The 15214-nt window shown below is 33.9% G+C and overlaps 1 protein-coding gene across 3 annotated transcripts in view; it reads right to left on the reverse strand.

Moving 5' to 3' along the window:
• oxct1a (3-oxoacid CoA transferase 1a) overlaps positions 1–15214 on the reverse strand; it is a 67207-nt gene that overhangs the window by 45200 nt on the left and 6793 nt on the right. For all 3 annotated transcript variants that reach the window (XR_007828267.1, XM_051117347.1, XM_051117348.1), the window contains exons 4-7: positions 13106–13241; positions 12810–12959; positions 12558–12664; positions 10566–10626 (exon numbers count right to left, since the gene is read on the reverse strand). Coding sequence is in view for 2 of the 3 variants with exons in the window: in XM_051117347.1 (XP_050973304.1) it covers positions 10566–10626; positions 12558–12664; positions 12810–12959; positions 13106–13241 (454 nt within the window). In the remaining variant the exon portion in view is untranslated. The remainder of the gene's footprint in view (positions 1–10565; positions 10627–12557; positions 12665–12809; positions 12960–13105; positions 13242–15214) is intronic.

Here is a 15214-nt window from a genome sequence, read left to right on the forward strand (position 1 = left end):
GAAACAAGAGAACCATTAGGGTTTACCATTACTAATAACAAACCAATAGTGATTAGTTATTAATATTCCATACTAATTATTAATATCTAATTTGTGCAATTGTTTTATTTGCATATTCAGTTTTGGAACTTGTAACCATTTACGAGAAACAGGAGAACCAACAGTGTTTACTATTACATATAACAAACCAATAGTGATTAATTATTCATACTCCATACTAAATATTAATATCTCATTTGCACAGTTTTAATATTTGCATATTCAAATGTGGCACTTGTAACCATTTACGAGAAACAAGAGAACCAGTAGTGTTTACCATTAAGAACAAACCTGTAGTGAATAATTATTATTACTCCTTACTAATAATTAATATCTTATTTGTGCAGTTTTAATATTTGCATTTTCACATTTGGAACAGTTACTATTAAAACAAACCAATAGAAAATTCATACCATTTACCATTACTTTTAATATTTGCATAATTAAATGTGGCACTAATAACCAGTAGTGTTTACCATTATTATCAACAAACCTAGTGAACTTTGTGATCTATAACGATATAGTGTGAACTCATGTCGAGTACATCTCATGTTGCAGAAATGTGTTTGCATCCGTGTCCTCCCGTGATGAATGTTGATGTTGTACCTGTTCTGGCGGTGTGTGTGTGTGATAACAGCCCAAAGCCGCACAGGCGGTTTCACAGACAGCGCCGCTGAGAGCTCACAGAGCGGCTTAGCACTCCTTTAAGGACCAAAAATAAGCTCTTAAAATACTGAACAAAAATCTGAAGCTCAGATAAAGGCTCAGGGGAGAAAACACACTTTGCCAAGAAACCAAATCGATGCGCCCAAAGCATGTTTAAGCCCTGCAGATGTGCACAAACACAGAACAAAGACCAGACTTCCTAAGGATCCTATAGACCTCACCAGAGCACCAGTGTGACTTTACTTATCAGATTCTGCACACTTGTGCATTGCACATAAAGGGACATTTTCTGAAATCAGTGCATATTATAATGTCCTCTAAACGCAGCACCGTTAGAGAGGGCAAAAAGATGAGTCTAGATTGAGCGGTGTTGCTGTTGTCATGGTTACCGCTGGTGGCGTTCGGCTTTTTATCATTAGACTGGCTGCGCAGGGCAGAGAGTGATTGAAGGGCTCAGGCTTCCAGACGGCCTAAGGGTTTAATGCAGAGCACAAAATGAAATCTGTAGGAGTTAGCAACACTCTCTCTGGAGAGTCCGCTGCCTCATTAACCCTTCATGCACACAGTTACCATATACACTAGGATACAAACAGATAGCATACTGGGTAAAGGAACAGTACACCCAAAATGAAAATGCTCATTATTATTAAAATCAAGGCAGTCCAAATTATTAAGCTGTTAATACACAAAGAAGAAATTTTACATTTTTTTTATTTTTTGGTGGACTATTTCTTTAAAGTGACAATTACAGAGGTGAAAAATGCTTATGATATAATATTATATAATATTATATTATATACTGTAAAGGACTACAATAAAATAACTGCTGTAAAGAACTATATACTGCATTATTATGCTCATTGTATGTTTCATTTATAATGTGACAAGGTAGTTTACATATTGATTTACATTGATGCATGTACATTATTCTGGTTTATTTCATGTTAAAGTATATATAATAAAAATGACTGCAGTAAAGGATGATATGCTGCTTTATATTGTTGCATTTTATATAATAAAGTATTTTTGATATTTAATGTGAACAAATAATGTGTGTACTGATTTAAGTTTAGGGGTCAACCGATATGTGTTTTTTTTTCCCCAAGGCCAAAACCGATTATTACAGATCAAGTAAACCGATATTTTGAACCGATATATATGTCTGGTGTAAAAATGAAAATTAATATCACTGCTGTAAAGGACTATGATAAAACAACTTCTGTAAAAGACTATATACTGCATTTATACTATACTTATATACTATACTTTTTTTTTTTAATGATTTATTTATAATGTGACAAGGTAGTCTATATGCTGCTTTACACTGAAGCTTTTATATTGGTTTATTTTATATTACATTATATATAATAAAAATAACTGCAGTAAAAGATGATATGCTGCTTTATATTAATGGATTTATATTTTACATAATAAAGTATTTTTTATTATTTAATGTGAAAAAATAGTGAGTATACTGATTTAAGTTTAGTGGTCACTGATATGTGTTTTTTTAGGGCCAATACCAATACCGATTATCACAGATCAAGTAGACCAATAACTTTTAAACTGATATATATGTCTGGGGTAAAAATAAAAATTAATATCAAAATTAAAAATAACAAGGGCTCTGACAAAAACTCATTTTATCGGCAAATCAGTTTTGAAAATGACTGATACCGATGACCATAAAAATGCTAAATATCGGTGCTGATAATTGCCTTATATGCCTTATATTAACTTATATTTTATTATTTTATATTATATTATATTACAAACAAAAAATTATATATTATGCATTATCAATTAATTTCTTAATTAGTGTGATAATATTAGTTAATATTATTTTGTTTACAAAATAATACTATAAAATAAGATGTTTTTGAGCCATAAACTGTACATCACATATAGATAACACATGATACTATGTGTCACATATTGTCTACATATACATACAAAAGCAGCCCCCAGGAATAAACTCAGATATTGACATGTCTTCCTCTGAAGTGGTGTTTGTTCTTCAATGGGAATGAAAATAAGCTTGATGTCACCTAGAAAAAAAAAAAACAGGGATACAAAATCCCTCAGGATACACAGAAACCTTTTTTCAAGGGTTTGTTCTTTTTTTGGACTAAGATCCTTGTCAAAGCCGGTTAAATCTACAAAAGCTGATGGACCTGTGTTGCTGAAACACTTGGTGTCTTGATCAGAAACATGCAGTGAATGTATTCTACATATCGCTCAGAATCAGGCAGGTAGCTAAAAATGATTCCGTGTTTATTTTTGCACGTCTCACTTCATACCAAATGCCAAGCACAGGCAACAGACGGTGCACAAATAAACCGTAATCTTCAGAAATAGTTTGGCATTGCGGCACTGAGCATGATGACACGAATCCAATTCCAGAAATCCAATGGAGGTATCAACAGCACTAAGCTAACAATATGTGACATTTTCCAATAAACACAAAACTAGGTGTGTTTAAACATACTTAGGATAGACTTTGTGTAGAAGTGTTTCTAAACAGTGTTGTCTATTTATAGATTCCAAAAAAGCATATATTTCTTCTCTTCTTCCTCCTCTCCAGATGTTTTTGAAGCAGGTTTCACCTCAGTATGAGTATGTTAGAGAAACTGCGTCCTATCAGCAGCTTGCACCTTGAGGGGCCGCCAACCTGAGGCTAAATACAATTACCACTTCACTCAAGTGGCCCTTGAGGGAAATATGCACCATCTGAAGAGAAGGGGACCTCTAAAAAAACAGGTAAGCTTTAAAAATGGTATTTATCAACATGTAGCACATTTTCATGAAATGAATCAATGCAAAGGCCTTGATAAAACAGAATTCAGCCTTTAAAATAATCTTTATAAATAACTGATTATCACATATAATCTGCGCATACTGTAAATATATGAGCAATATCACAAGTATAAGTGTGATACTGCATTTATACAACAGTTTGACGGCATGAGTGTGTAAATACATAAAAAACACCAACCGAGTGTCTTTAAAAACCCTCTTTTGTGCAGAACTACTTCCTTCCACCACAGATTCAAATCTAAGTTTGACAGTTTAGCAGCTGAGCCCAAGCCTCCATTACTAATTCAAACCATCACTTTAGAACTAGTAATGAAGAAACGTTGCGTTGCTTCATTAAAATCTTATTGTATTACTGCATTTAAAGCAGTGAATTATGTGTTATAGACCAGGGGTTTTCAATCTTTTAGGTGCCACGGACCCCCAAATATGATCATCATCGTGTGAGGGACCCCCATTCTAAAATGTAAAAGACATTTTTATAGTTTCTTGTATAAATACCCAATTTGCACTGTGAAAAATTCATATTATTAGAAAGTCTAAAATATTAATTGGAAAATATTTAGTTTCTATTAAATTACATTATTATTCATTTTTGCTAAACAAAATTTTAAAATGTATTTTAAAGTAAAGTACAGTATTTTTAAAACCTTTTTAATCCACAATTTATAACTCATTAACTCATTTGTATTTGTTTCTTTATTTTGCTTATTTATTTTTATCAGTTTTTGTATATTTTATTTCTTTCATTCTTATTCAATCATATTTTTGTATTCATTCTTCTAATAATTATTATAATTATATAATTACATATAATTTAACAATAATTACAATGAAATAATAAAAATACAATTTTTACATTCATTTTTTACATTTTTTATGCTTTTTCTTCAATCATTTCCAAGGACCACTTAGCACTTCCTTGTGGCCCCCAGTTTGAAAACCCCTGTAGTAGAGTATTATGAAAGACAGATGGTCTGCTACAGCATTCTTCAGCTCATATTCACAATAAAACATTAGTTTGAATTTCTGCTGAGGAAAGCAATATCTTTGTCATACTATCCTTTCACCTGTTAAGAGTGACTTCCAATGACAGCACTGCTCAGTGCATTTGTTGGCTGCGTCTTACAAGCCGTTGTTAAAAGGAAAAATTCAACTTCCTTTTTTACATCAGCACTGAAGTCTCTGTAGTCTCAGTTTCTTTCAATATAAAAGTCTTTACTGCTGACTAGTAAAAAAGTATTTTTCGCTATCTAATGGCAGAACAATGAAACTAATCACAGTCACACACGCACACACCGTTTCCTAATACTAAATACTATTGTTAAATACTACCATTTATATAAAATATTATTTTTTGAATAATAATATTTAATAACAACAACAGCCATCATACAAGTAGCTAGGCAATTCAGTCAAAAGTACAAAGACAGTGCTCTGATATACAGTATTAAATTTACATAAAATATAACATGATGAGATTATGCCCTCAACCAAAATTATTTGCTCTGGAACAAATAATAGATTAATGAGACCAAAGACTGCCTGTTGTTTACCCAAAACAAATTACATCTTATGTTTAACCACTATAGAGACATCAAAACCAGCAGCAAATTCCAGAACAACTAGCCAAGGTCAGGCTACTCTCGGCGGGTTCATGAGTGCTGAATGGCTGCTAATGCCCTGGAGCTCACATCTCTGAAAATACTAAAGCAAATTTTCAAATAGTCTAAACAAGTACATTTTCAAGTACATTTTTTGACACAAAACAGTATTATTATTATATATTTTTTTAATTACCATAATTTATTCACGCTCATATGACTTTTGTCATTTAAATAATTGACGTACAATGAACAATAACTGATCCTTTAAAGTTTCACTGTAAAAAAATAAATAAATAAATACAGTTACTGTGAACTAAAAAAAAAAAAAAAACCTTAATGTGAAATTCTCTTAATGTGGTGAAAAACTGTAATAAATCTAATGGGAGATTTCATGGATTTCATTTAATTTTATATTGAAAATACTGCCTTTTACACCACAAATTACACAGATTTTTAAAAATCGTTAAAAAAGGCATCACAAAATATACTTTTATAAAACTTTTGGTGGTTTTGTGCCCTTTTTTAACTTTGAAATCAAATAACAAAGGCATTAAAAAGAGCCATAAGCATCTTACTTAACATTTCTCCCATTTTCCACAGGTGATAGAAAGTCATACATCTTAATCAACGTGAGGGTGAGAAAAATTATAAAAAAATTATATTTAAATTAACCTTTAAGGGTCCTATCTAATCATAATTAAGACTGGAGAGGAGAAAATTTGCAGAACAATAAGAAAAACTTTGCATAAAGAAATGCACAATTATTCTACTAGTAGGTTATTTGATTAAACCAGGATTGAAAAAAAATCAACAGTACGATTTACTGGCTTCACATTTTGCAATATCCCTGATCTCGCTCACAACGCCCCAGCTGTCGCACTGGTAATTTATGTGCAACAAACCAAAAGGATAATCAGCGTTTTGAAATTGGACAGAGGGAGGAGGAGAGATAATACCTTTGAGGACGAATTTCATCAATAACCAATTAGCCTCATCCTGGAAAACCCATTTCATGCAACCTGTCGTTTCAACTGAATTCGGAAAAAAAAAAAAAAAAAAAAAAAAAAAAAAGGGACAGACCGGTTCCTTTATAACTGATGCAACTAGCAAATTTGCCCTTGTTTGAACCAACTGCCCTTGCATCCCACAATGCTCTGGGCCTCATTGTACCTGCAATAACAGGATAACTGGAATATGCCACGGATCTGCCGTGCAGGCTTCTGTCGCCTGGCAACCGACTGGCCGAATCGATTTTGCCTGCTTTATTATTGTTTTTTTGGCAATCTGCATTTCCTTTGGTTAATGCTAATGATCATTTCTTTTTAATTCATTAGGAAAATAGCAGCTTTATAGACGCACAGCTATCAGATATCCTGTTAATTAGGACGCTGTGACGTGCTGTCTGTTTTATAACGAGAGGAAACAAGGTGGCAGTTTCCTCCAGTGGCATCAGTATTTCCAGCGTCTGGCTCTGACAGGCAACAGGAACGCTTCTCTCGAAACACTGAGCCATTGGCAAGCCTCATCAGCCAGCCAATTGAGAGGAAATAATTCAACATGGCTGCTGCTTTTGGCAGATTATAACTGGATGATCATAAAACACTGTCTCCCTTCCACGCAGCTAAATATGGCCTCAGCTATTTTAGAGTGAAAAATCAGATGTCAGAAAGTGAAAGAAACGCTGAGGCTTTAAAATATAGCGGACTCCACAGCCAAATAATATATGCAAACACGGCAGAGGGGGGTACAGGTGAAGGGCCGAAGGAAATGGCAGTTTCTTTGAAGTAAAACATGGGACAGAGCTTACGCTGGTTCCAATCAAGCACTAGAAACCATAATAAGCTTATCAAGGACTGGAAGGTCGATTCACATTATCATTTTCACATAACAGGATGGTTCTGTCTGGGAAAAGAGATGTACTTGCACTTCCACACAATATCCACAAAATTGGGTCACAAGCACTATGCTCTCAAAAAGCATTTGCACATAATCTCCACTACATGCATTTGGTGTAAAGTTACTAGGCCTGTCAATCAATTTAATTTTGAATTTAATTCATTATATGATTTATCATTTAATTAACTGCATACTAACTAAGCGCAGTTAACTAACTGAACTACATGTATTAATTAAATGCACCTTGCTCCAACTGTATTTTATTAATTTATTATATTATATTACATTGTAACGTTAAAGGGGTAGTTCACCCAAAAATGAAAATTCTGTCATTAAAGGAGAAGCTCACTTTCAGAACAACAATTTACAGATCATTTACTCACCCCCTTGTCATCCAAGGTGTTCATGTCTTTCTTTCTTCAGTCGTAAAGAAATTATATTTTTTGAGGCAAACATTTCAGGATTTTACTCCATATAGTGGACTTCTATGGTGCCCATGAGTTTGAACTTCCAAAATGCAGTTTAAATGCAGCTTCAAAGGGCTCTAAGCAAAGAAGGGTCTTATCTAGCGAAATTATTGGTTATTTTCTTTAAAAAAAAAAAACGTACAATTTATATACCCTTTAACCTCAAATGCTAGTCTTGTCTAGCTCTGTGAACGCTGTGCATTCAAGGTCAATACAGTTAGGGTATGTCGAAAAACTCTCATCTCATTTTCGCCTCCAACTTTAAAATCGTCCTACATCGCTGCAGAAGTACCGACCCATTGTTTACAAAGTGAACACGCAAGGAGGTTTAAACACCCTTTACAAAAAAAAAAAACAGCGATGCAGGACGATTTTGAAGTTAGAGGAGAAAATGAAATGGACGTTTTTTGACATACCCTAACTGTCATGAACCGGAAGAGTTCACGGAGCTAGACAAGATGAGCATCTGAGGTTAAAAAGTATATAAATTGTCTTTTTTTTTTTTTTTTGAAATTAACTGACCGTATCACTAGGTAAGACTCTTCTTCCTTAGCTGGGATTGTTTGAAGCCCTTTGAAGCTGCATTTAAACTGCATTTTGGAAGTTCAAACTCGTGGACATCATAGAATTCCAGAATATGGAGAACATTCCTGAAATGTTTTTCTCAAAAACCAAAATTTCTTTACGACTGAAGACACGAACATCTTGGATGACAAGGGGGTTAATAAATTATCTGTAACTTTTCATTCTGGAAGTGAACTTCTCTGTTAATTACTCACCCTCATGTTGTTCCAAATCTGTAAGACCTTTGTTCATCTTCAGAACGCAAATTAAAATATTTTAGATCAAATCCAGGACCCTGCATAGACGGCAAACGAAACTAACAAAAACTGCTGATTAAATTTTTTTTTTTTTCTTTGCACAGAAAAAGTATGTCACATTAACTATTTTAACGTCCTCTCTAGGCTTTGAACATGGTAGATGCATTGCTGCCCATGTAGGATCCGAAAGCTCTCGAATTTCATCAAAAATATCTTAATTTGTGTTCCAAAGATGAACTAAGGTCTTACATATTTGGAATGATATGAGGGTGAGTAATTAACAACAGAATTTTCATTTTTAGGTGAACTAACACTCTAATAATAAACATATTATTAATACACACAATATTAAAAATATAAACATAACAGAAATCTACTATATTAATTAGACCATCATTTTAATAATTAACTGTAAACTAACGTTAAATTGACAGCCCTAGAATATTTGATCATTTTTGGACTGTCATTTCGCAGTTAATGATATGAACAAAATGCAATTAATGTAATGCAATCGACATCTTGAAGTATATTTCTAAAGCTATTGCTCAAACGTGTATAGGAGTTGATATGTTGATGCCTCTTCACTCTTCTGATGGTGTACAGTATGACTCTGAATTTGGTGATTTTTAATTATCTGAATCAGATCAATAATTATGTACATCTTCCCTCTGCTTTTTGTTCCGATTCCTGTTCTGCTCTTGAATATTGAATTTAATGATTCACAAACAGCTAAACGTTTGGCGTCAGAAAGTCTCTTAAGCTCACCAAGTCTGCATTTATTTGATAAAAAAACAGCTGTACAAAAATAATAATAGTTACGAAATATTATTACAATTTCAAATGACTGTTTTCTATTTTAATATATTTTAATGTAATTTATTCCTGTGATGGCAAAGCCAAATTCTTCAGCATCATTACTCCAGTCTTCAGTGTCACATGATGCTTCAGAAATCATTCTAATATGTTAATATGCTCAAGAAAACATTTCTTATCAATGTTGTAAACAGTTGTCCTGCTTAATATTTTCCTGGAAACTGAGATACACTGATGAATAGAAAGTTCAAAAGTACAGCACGTATTTGATCAATTTAACGCATCCTTACTGAATAAGAGTAATAATTTCTTTCAAAAAAGACTAATCTAACCAACCCCAAACTGAACGGCAGCATATAAGCACAACAGATTAGTATAGAATCCTCCAGTTAATCTTATAAAACATTTGAGAGAGACACCTGTAGTAAACCAGATGACTGTTTTCCTTTCTCATCCGCAGACAACATCGATGGCAGCGCTTGGCATGAGTCAATCTTTATTCTGAGTCCCTGCTGCGAAAGCTGAAGGGTTGCTGCCACGAACAACATCTTAACCAGTCAAACAGAGGCAGAATGCAAGATACACACTGTTGCTCAGCACTCAGCCGACTGATTCATTCTCCTAGCAGGACGGCTTTCATCACCAGATGCACAAACACTGAAAAAGGCCTTTAACTATTACTGTGTGTTCACTGAACTGATAAGCTTATCTTCAGTAGGACTGCAATAACCGTACTGTCAGATGATACTGGCCACTAATAACCTCTAATATTGCTGTACAGCCGCAATAAAGATTAAAAACCAGAAAAATAAAAGCTCTAATGTGTCGATAGCATCCAACACGATTGCTGCAGAAGACAATTAAACTATATCAGTGAGCTAAAAGTCTTCCTTCCTGATGATACTACTAGTAATGGATTTATTGGTAGACAGATTGTAAAGGGCGAAGACTAGTTACAGAATCTCAAAGGGTTTGAATTCAGTTATTGCTTCACATTGTAAACCGTTTCAAACCGGGGCTGTGAGAAAAAGAACGTGATGCTGGAAAACCATATTAATTAATGGAGTTCGTTCATGGCGACTGAAAATGCCTTTTGATAAGTCTTTTGTTCGTAGCTGCGTGTTTTGAACAAAGGCTTAGATAAAAGCATATTTGATATGCAGACAAGTGTTTGAAAAGCGCTCTCGGTAGAAAGGAAATGAAAAAGGAGTGAATAGGAGGAAAAAAAACTTCAAAGATTTAGATGAAACCGACAATTTATTTTGTTTATGTGAAAAACAATGATGAAATGAAACGCAGGCGGAGAGATATATGTTCGGGGGGAATTGCGGGATGGATAATATGATATATGTACAAGCTTTTAAACAAGCTTTTGGTGATAATGCGCCAAACAGAATCTGAAAGAAGCACATGTGTTATGTGGTCATGTGGTATCCACCTACCTCCACAATTGTGATCTTGGCTGCCTTGCACATGGGCTGGTTGAAGTTTCGTGCTGTTTTCCTGATAAAAAAAGCACATGCTCAGCATTAAAGTCTGTAAAACAGACTCCAAACATCCAGAGCTGAGGTGAAATGTTACATATGACAAATGTTACAGATTGGAATGTTCTTTCTTCTATTTATAAGCCACTGAGGATGAAATATAGAGAAATAAGCCAGGATGACAAACTATAAAAATCAGTTTGACTATTGTCAAGTCATCATCCATAGTGGTGCCCTCATGCTAAAAAATTTTAACCAAAGCAGAACATGAGTACATGCATTTTTGATGGAAAAGGAAACAGCACACCCTTGTGGTAAAACAAAATGCTATACAAAATTATGTAACACTGGAAATGTGAGTGTTTTCAAATGCAGTATAACACGATTTTACCACACACAATTATTTTTATAACACTAATTTTATCATTTTAATATGGCATGCCATGGCATGCTAATGAAATGTATCAGTACGTTTTTTTAAAGAAATTAATTTACATTTTAAGAAATTCATACCTTAAAAAATACTGAATCTTGCCATAATAAAATAAACTGATCAAATGTAAAAGTAATGACTTTTATGTTCAAATAAATACTGTTCTTTCGAACTTTCTATTCATTAAAGAATCATGGGGAAAAAAAGTATGATTTCCACAAAAATATTAAGCAGCTTTAACTCTTTTTAACATTGATACAACTCAACATCGATTTCTGAAGGATCATGTGACACTGAAGACTGGAGTAATAGCTGCTGAAAATTAGCTACCATGGAATAAATTATATTTTAAAATATATGAAAATAGAAAAGTTACTTTACATTGTAATAATATGTCCCAAACTTACTGTTTTTACTGTTTTTTTTATCAAATACACTTGAGGTCAAAAGTTTACATACACCTCACAGAATCTGCAAAATGTTAATTATTTTACCAAAATAAGAGGGATTATAAAAAAAAATGGATGTTATTTTTTATTTAGTACTGACCTGAATAAGATATTTCACATAAAAAAATGTGAATAACAGAAGTTATCTTCTGTAATAGTTGCACATGAGTCCCTCATTTGTCCTCAGTGTGAAAAGATGAATCTTAAAATCATACAGTCATTGTTGGAAAGGGTTCAAACACACAAAAATGCTGAAAAACCAAAAAAATGTGTGGGACCTGAAGGATTTTTCTGAAAAACAGCAGGCAGTTTAACTGTTCAGGACAAACAAGGGACTCATGAACAACTATCACTAAACAAAAACAAAAACAAAAAAACATTCAGGTAACAACACAGTATTAAGAATCAAGCGTATGAAAACTTTTGAACTGGATCGTTTTTTAGAAATTCAACTATTATTTTCTCTTGTGGACTATACACCTTCTTTGTAAAATATCTTATTCAGGTCAGTACTAAAAAAAAAATAACACGCATTTTGTATGATCCCTCTTATTTTGGTAAAATAACTAACATTTTGCAGATTCTACAAGATGTATGTAAACTTTTGACCTCAACTGTAGATGCAGCTTTGTTAAGCAAATGTCCTCTGTATACTAGTGTATTTTAAAACGAATAGTTAATATGCCACTATTATATTCCTTTATGTATTTTAGTACTATTCTTAGAACATTTTTCTCTGTGGGTTGTATAATGAATAAAATGACTGGGTTTGAAATTACAGTCATTTTAAAAATTTGCCTTGTCTAATGTGTTTAAAATTTAATCTAAAATAAGGAACGGTTTACGTCTCCTTTTTCAAAAAACGTCTCATGTGGCCTTCCCTTCAGTGAAACAGTCTGTGGGATTGTGCTAAATGAAAACAGTAAGGTGAGAGAAAATAGCTATTTTCAGGTTTGGGCAAAACACCAAGCACACAGCGAACATGTGACACTGTACGGTTAAGGAAAACAACTTCCAGCCTGTCTGAAGTAGGGCTGAACAACCAGAGAAAAAAATAGAAACTTGTACCTGAAGATGACATTGCCAGCTTTGTCAGCTTTCCAAGCTTTGACCAGCGCAAAGTCACCCGTAATGGCTTTTTCCATGATGTAGTGCCGCCCATTAAATTCACACACCTGAAAATGACATTGACACATACCATATCTATTTTTACTGATCACACTTCAGATATGAATAGTGATCAAACTTTAATCTGCAGAGACATCTGCTGTATTATTGAATCACTCAGTAAGACTGGTAGATAAAAGCAGTAGCTCTGACCTCTCTGGGTTCACTGGCGATGGCAATGGTGCCGTCCTTGTTGTATTTGATAGGCGAGCCTCCCTCTTGGATGAGTGTGCCATAGCCTGTGGCAGTGAAGAAGGCAGGCACACCTGCGCCTCCGGCCCTGATCCGCTCTGCTAGCGTGCCCTGCCATGAACACAGCACAGTGGGTAAACAAATGAAGAAGAACGGTGCAATAAAATCTTTAGCATACATATACTTGGCAATAAAAGTGCCATTGGGAACAAAGGTAATGTGTTCAGTCTGAACATTTGGGTACAGGATGGTCTCACCTGTGGGGTCAATTCCACCTCCAGCTCACCACTGAGATACTGCCTCTCAAATTCCACATTTTCCCCTACGTATGACGAGATCATACGTTTGATCTGTTTGGTCTGAAGGAGCAGGCCAAGGCCAAAGTCATCCACTCTGTAAACCACACAGAAAATCAAAAATACACCTTAATATGTCCTCATGCAATATAATTCAAACCAATCAAGTGCATATATAACTAATGTCTGTTATTATAACCTTCTAGTATTTGCACAAGTACACAACATAACTGTAAAAAGGATCATTCTCCAGTTCTAGAGTGAGCATTCACAAGCTCAAAGTGATTGGCTCAATACAACCTGACTGCAAAACTGAGCGACCTTGTGCAAAGATGGTATAATACTTATCAAAAGTTTGGAAATATTACGATTTTAAAATGTTTTAAGTCTCTTATGCTCACCAAGGCTGCATTTTGTGCTCAAAATGTCAGTAAAAACTGTAATATTGTGAAATAATATTGCAATTTAAAATATCTGTGTTCTATTGTAATATATTTTAAAATATAATTTATTTCTGTGATGCAAAGCTGAATTTTCAGCAGCCATTACGCCAGTCTTCAGTGTCACGTGATCTTTCAGAAATCATTATAATATGCTGATTTGCTGATTTTCAAAAGAACATGATTTATTTCAAATAGAATTTTTTGTAACATTTGTGACCCAGGACCACAAAACCAGTCATAAGGGTAATTTTTTTAAAAATTGAGATTTATATATCACTTGAAAGCTGAATAAATAAGCTTTCTGTTGATGTACGGTTTGTTAGGATAGGGCAATTTTTGGCAAAAAAAATTCTAAATATTGAGAAAATCACCTTTAAAGTTGTCCAAAATTAAGTTCTTTGCAATGCATATTATCAAAAATTAAGTTTTGATATATTTACGGTAGGAAATTTAGAAAATATCTTCATGGAACATGATCTTTACTTACTATCCTAATGATTTTTGGCATAAAAGAAAAATTTTGACCGATCCGATGCATTGTTAGCTGCTGCTACAAATACTGGTTTTGTGGCCCAAAGACACATTTTAATGTATTTTTGTCAATTTTGTTAAATTTAAAGAATTCTTGCTGAAAAAAGTATTAATTTCTTTTAAATAAATAAATTAAAATCTTACCTACACTAAACTTTTAAAAACGAGGTTTGAATTTAAAGTTGCAATCTTTCAGTTGCACATCTATATGGTTAGGCACACCGCCTTCAGATACTGTCTCAACTTCAAACCCTCAGACACACATTTCCAGAAACCCAATGTTCAATTTAGGCTGAAATATTGTTGGAAAAGTAGCACTTATTGCCTAAACAGGTCTAAATCCAGTGTCCAATGGGCATTCTCTAACAAACAGGTCATTAAAATTCAAAACACGCAGACGATACTGAGACAAAGGCCACACAACTCATTTTTACAGCAAGAAACATGAAACATTTCACAGATCTGTTGGACCTCCTTGGTTTGGTGTGTGCGGTGGCTTGGCACAGTTACAGAAGCAGTGAGTCAAAACTGATTTTGTCACTCATTAACTAATGGCATGACTTACTGCGACTTAAAACGCACTGAGGTAGAAAAACGTTGGCTATCCCATTTTAAAGGTAGTTAGTGCAGCAGAGCAGAACTGGACATTTTTACACTGTTAATACTAAAGGTGTTCTGGTGAAACATGAGGGGGAAATGTTTGATGAAAGTTAATAGAGACATTTTATAAGTTCATGCATATTTTTAGGTTCATTCAATCAACAGGGAGCACAGAGGCTTCATGTCACGACTCATTCATTGGACCGAGAAAGGTTGCAATTAGACACATACTGTGTCATGCCATGTTCTCATTAACTCTCTTCTAATGAGTCTTCTTCACTTTTTCTCCTGCCAGAGAAACGACAAAAGCTTCTTAGTGCTTGAACTTCAACTAGTTTTAAAAGAAAGGACAAAGGAAACATTATCTAGGTCATATGTGCTTAGAATTAACTGAGGTAAAAGACCTTGATTTCAGATTTTTATAAAAAGCATAATAACATAACAAGCGCAAGTTAAATCAGACAATATTGCCTGTTACTTTTTGCTCTCCCGGCTG

This window comes from Labeo rohita, chromosome 8, assembly GCF_022985175.1.
Source record: "Labeo rohita strain BAU-BD-2019 chromosome 8, IGBB_LRoh.1.0, whole genome shotgun sequence".
NCBI lineage: Eukaryota > Metazoa > Chordata > Actinopteri > Cypriniformes > Cyprinidae > Labeo > Labeo rohita.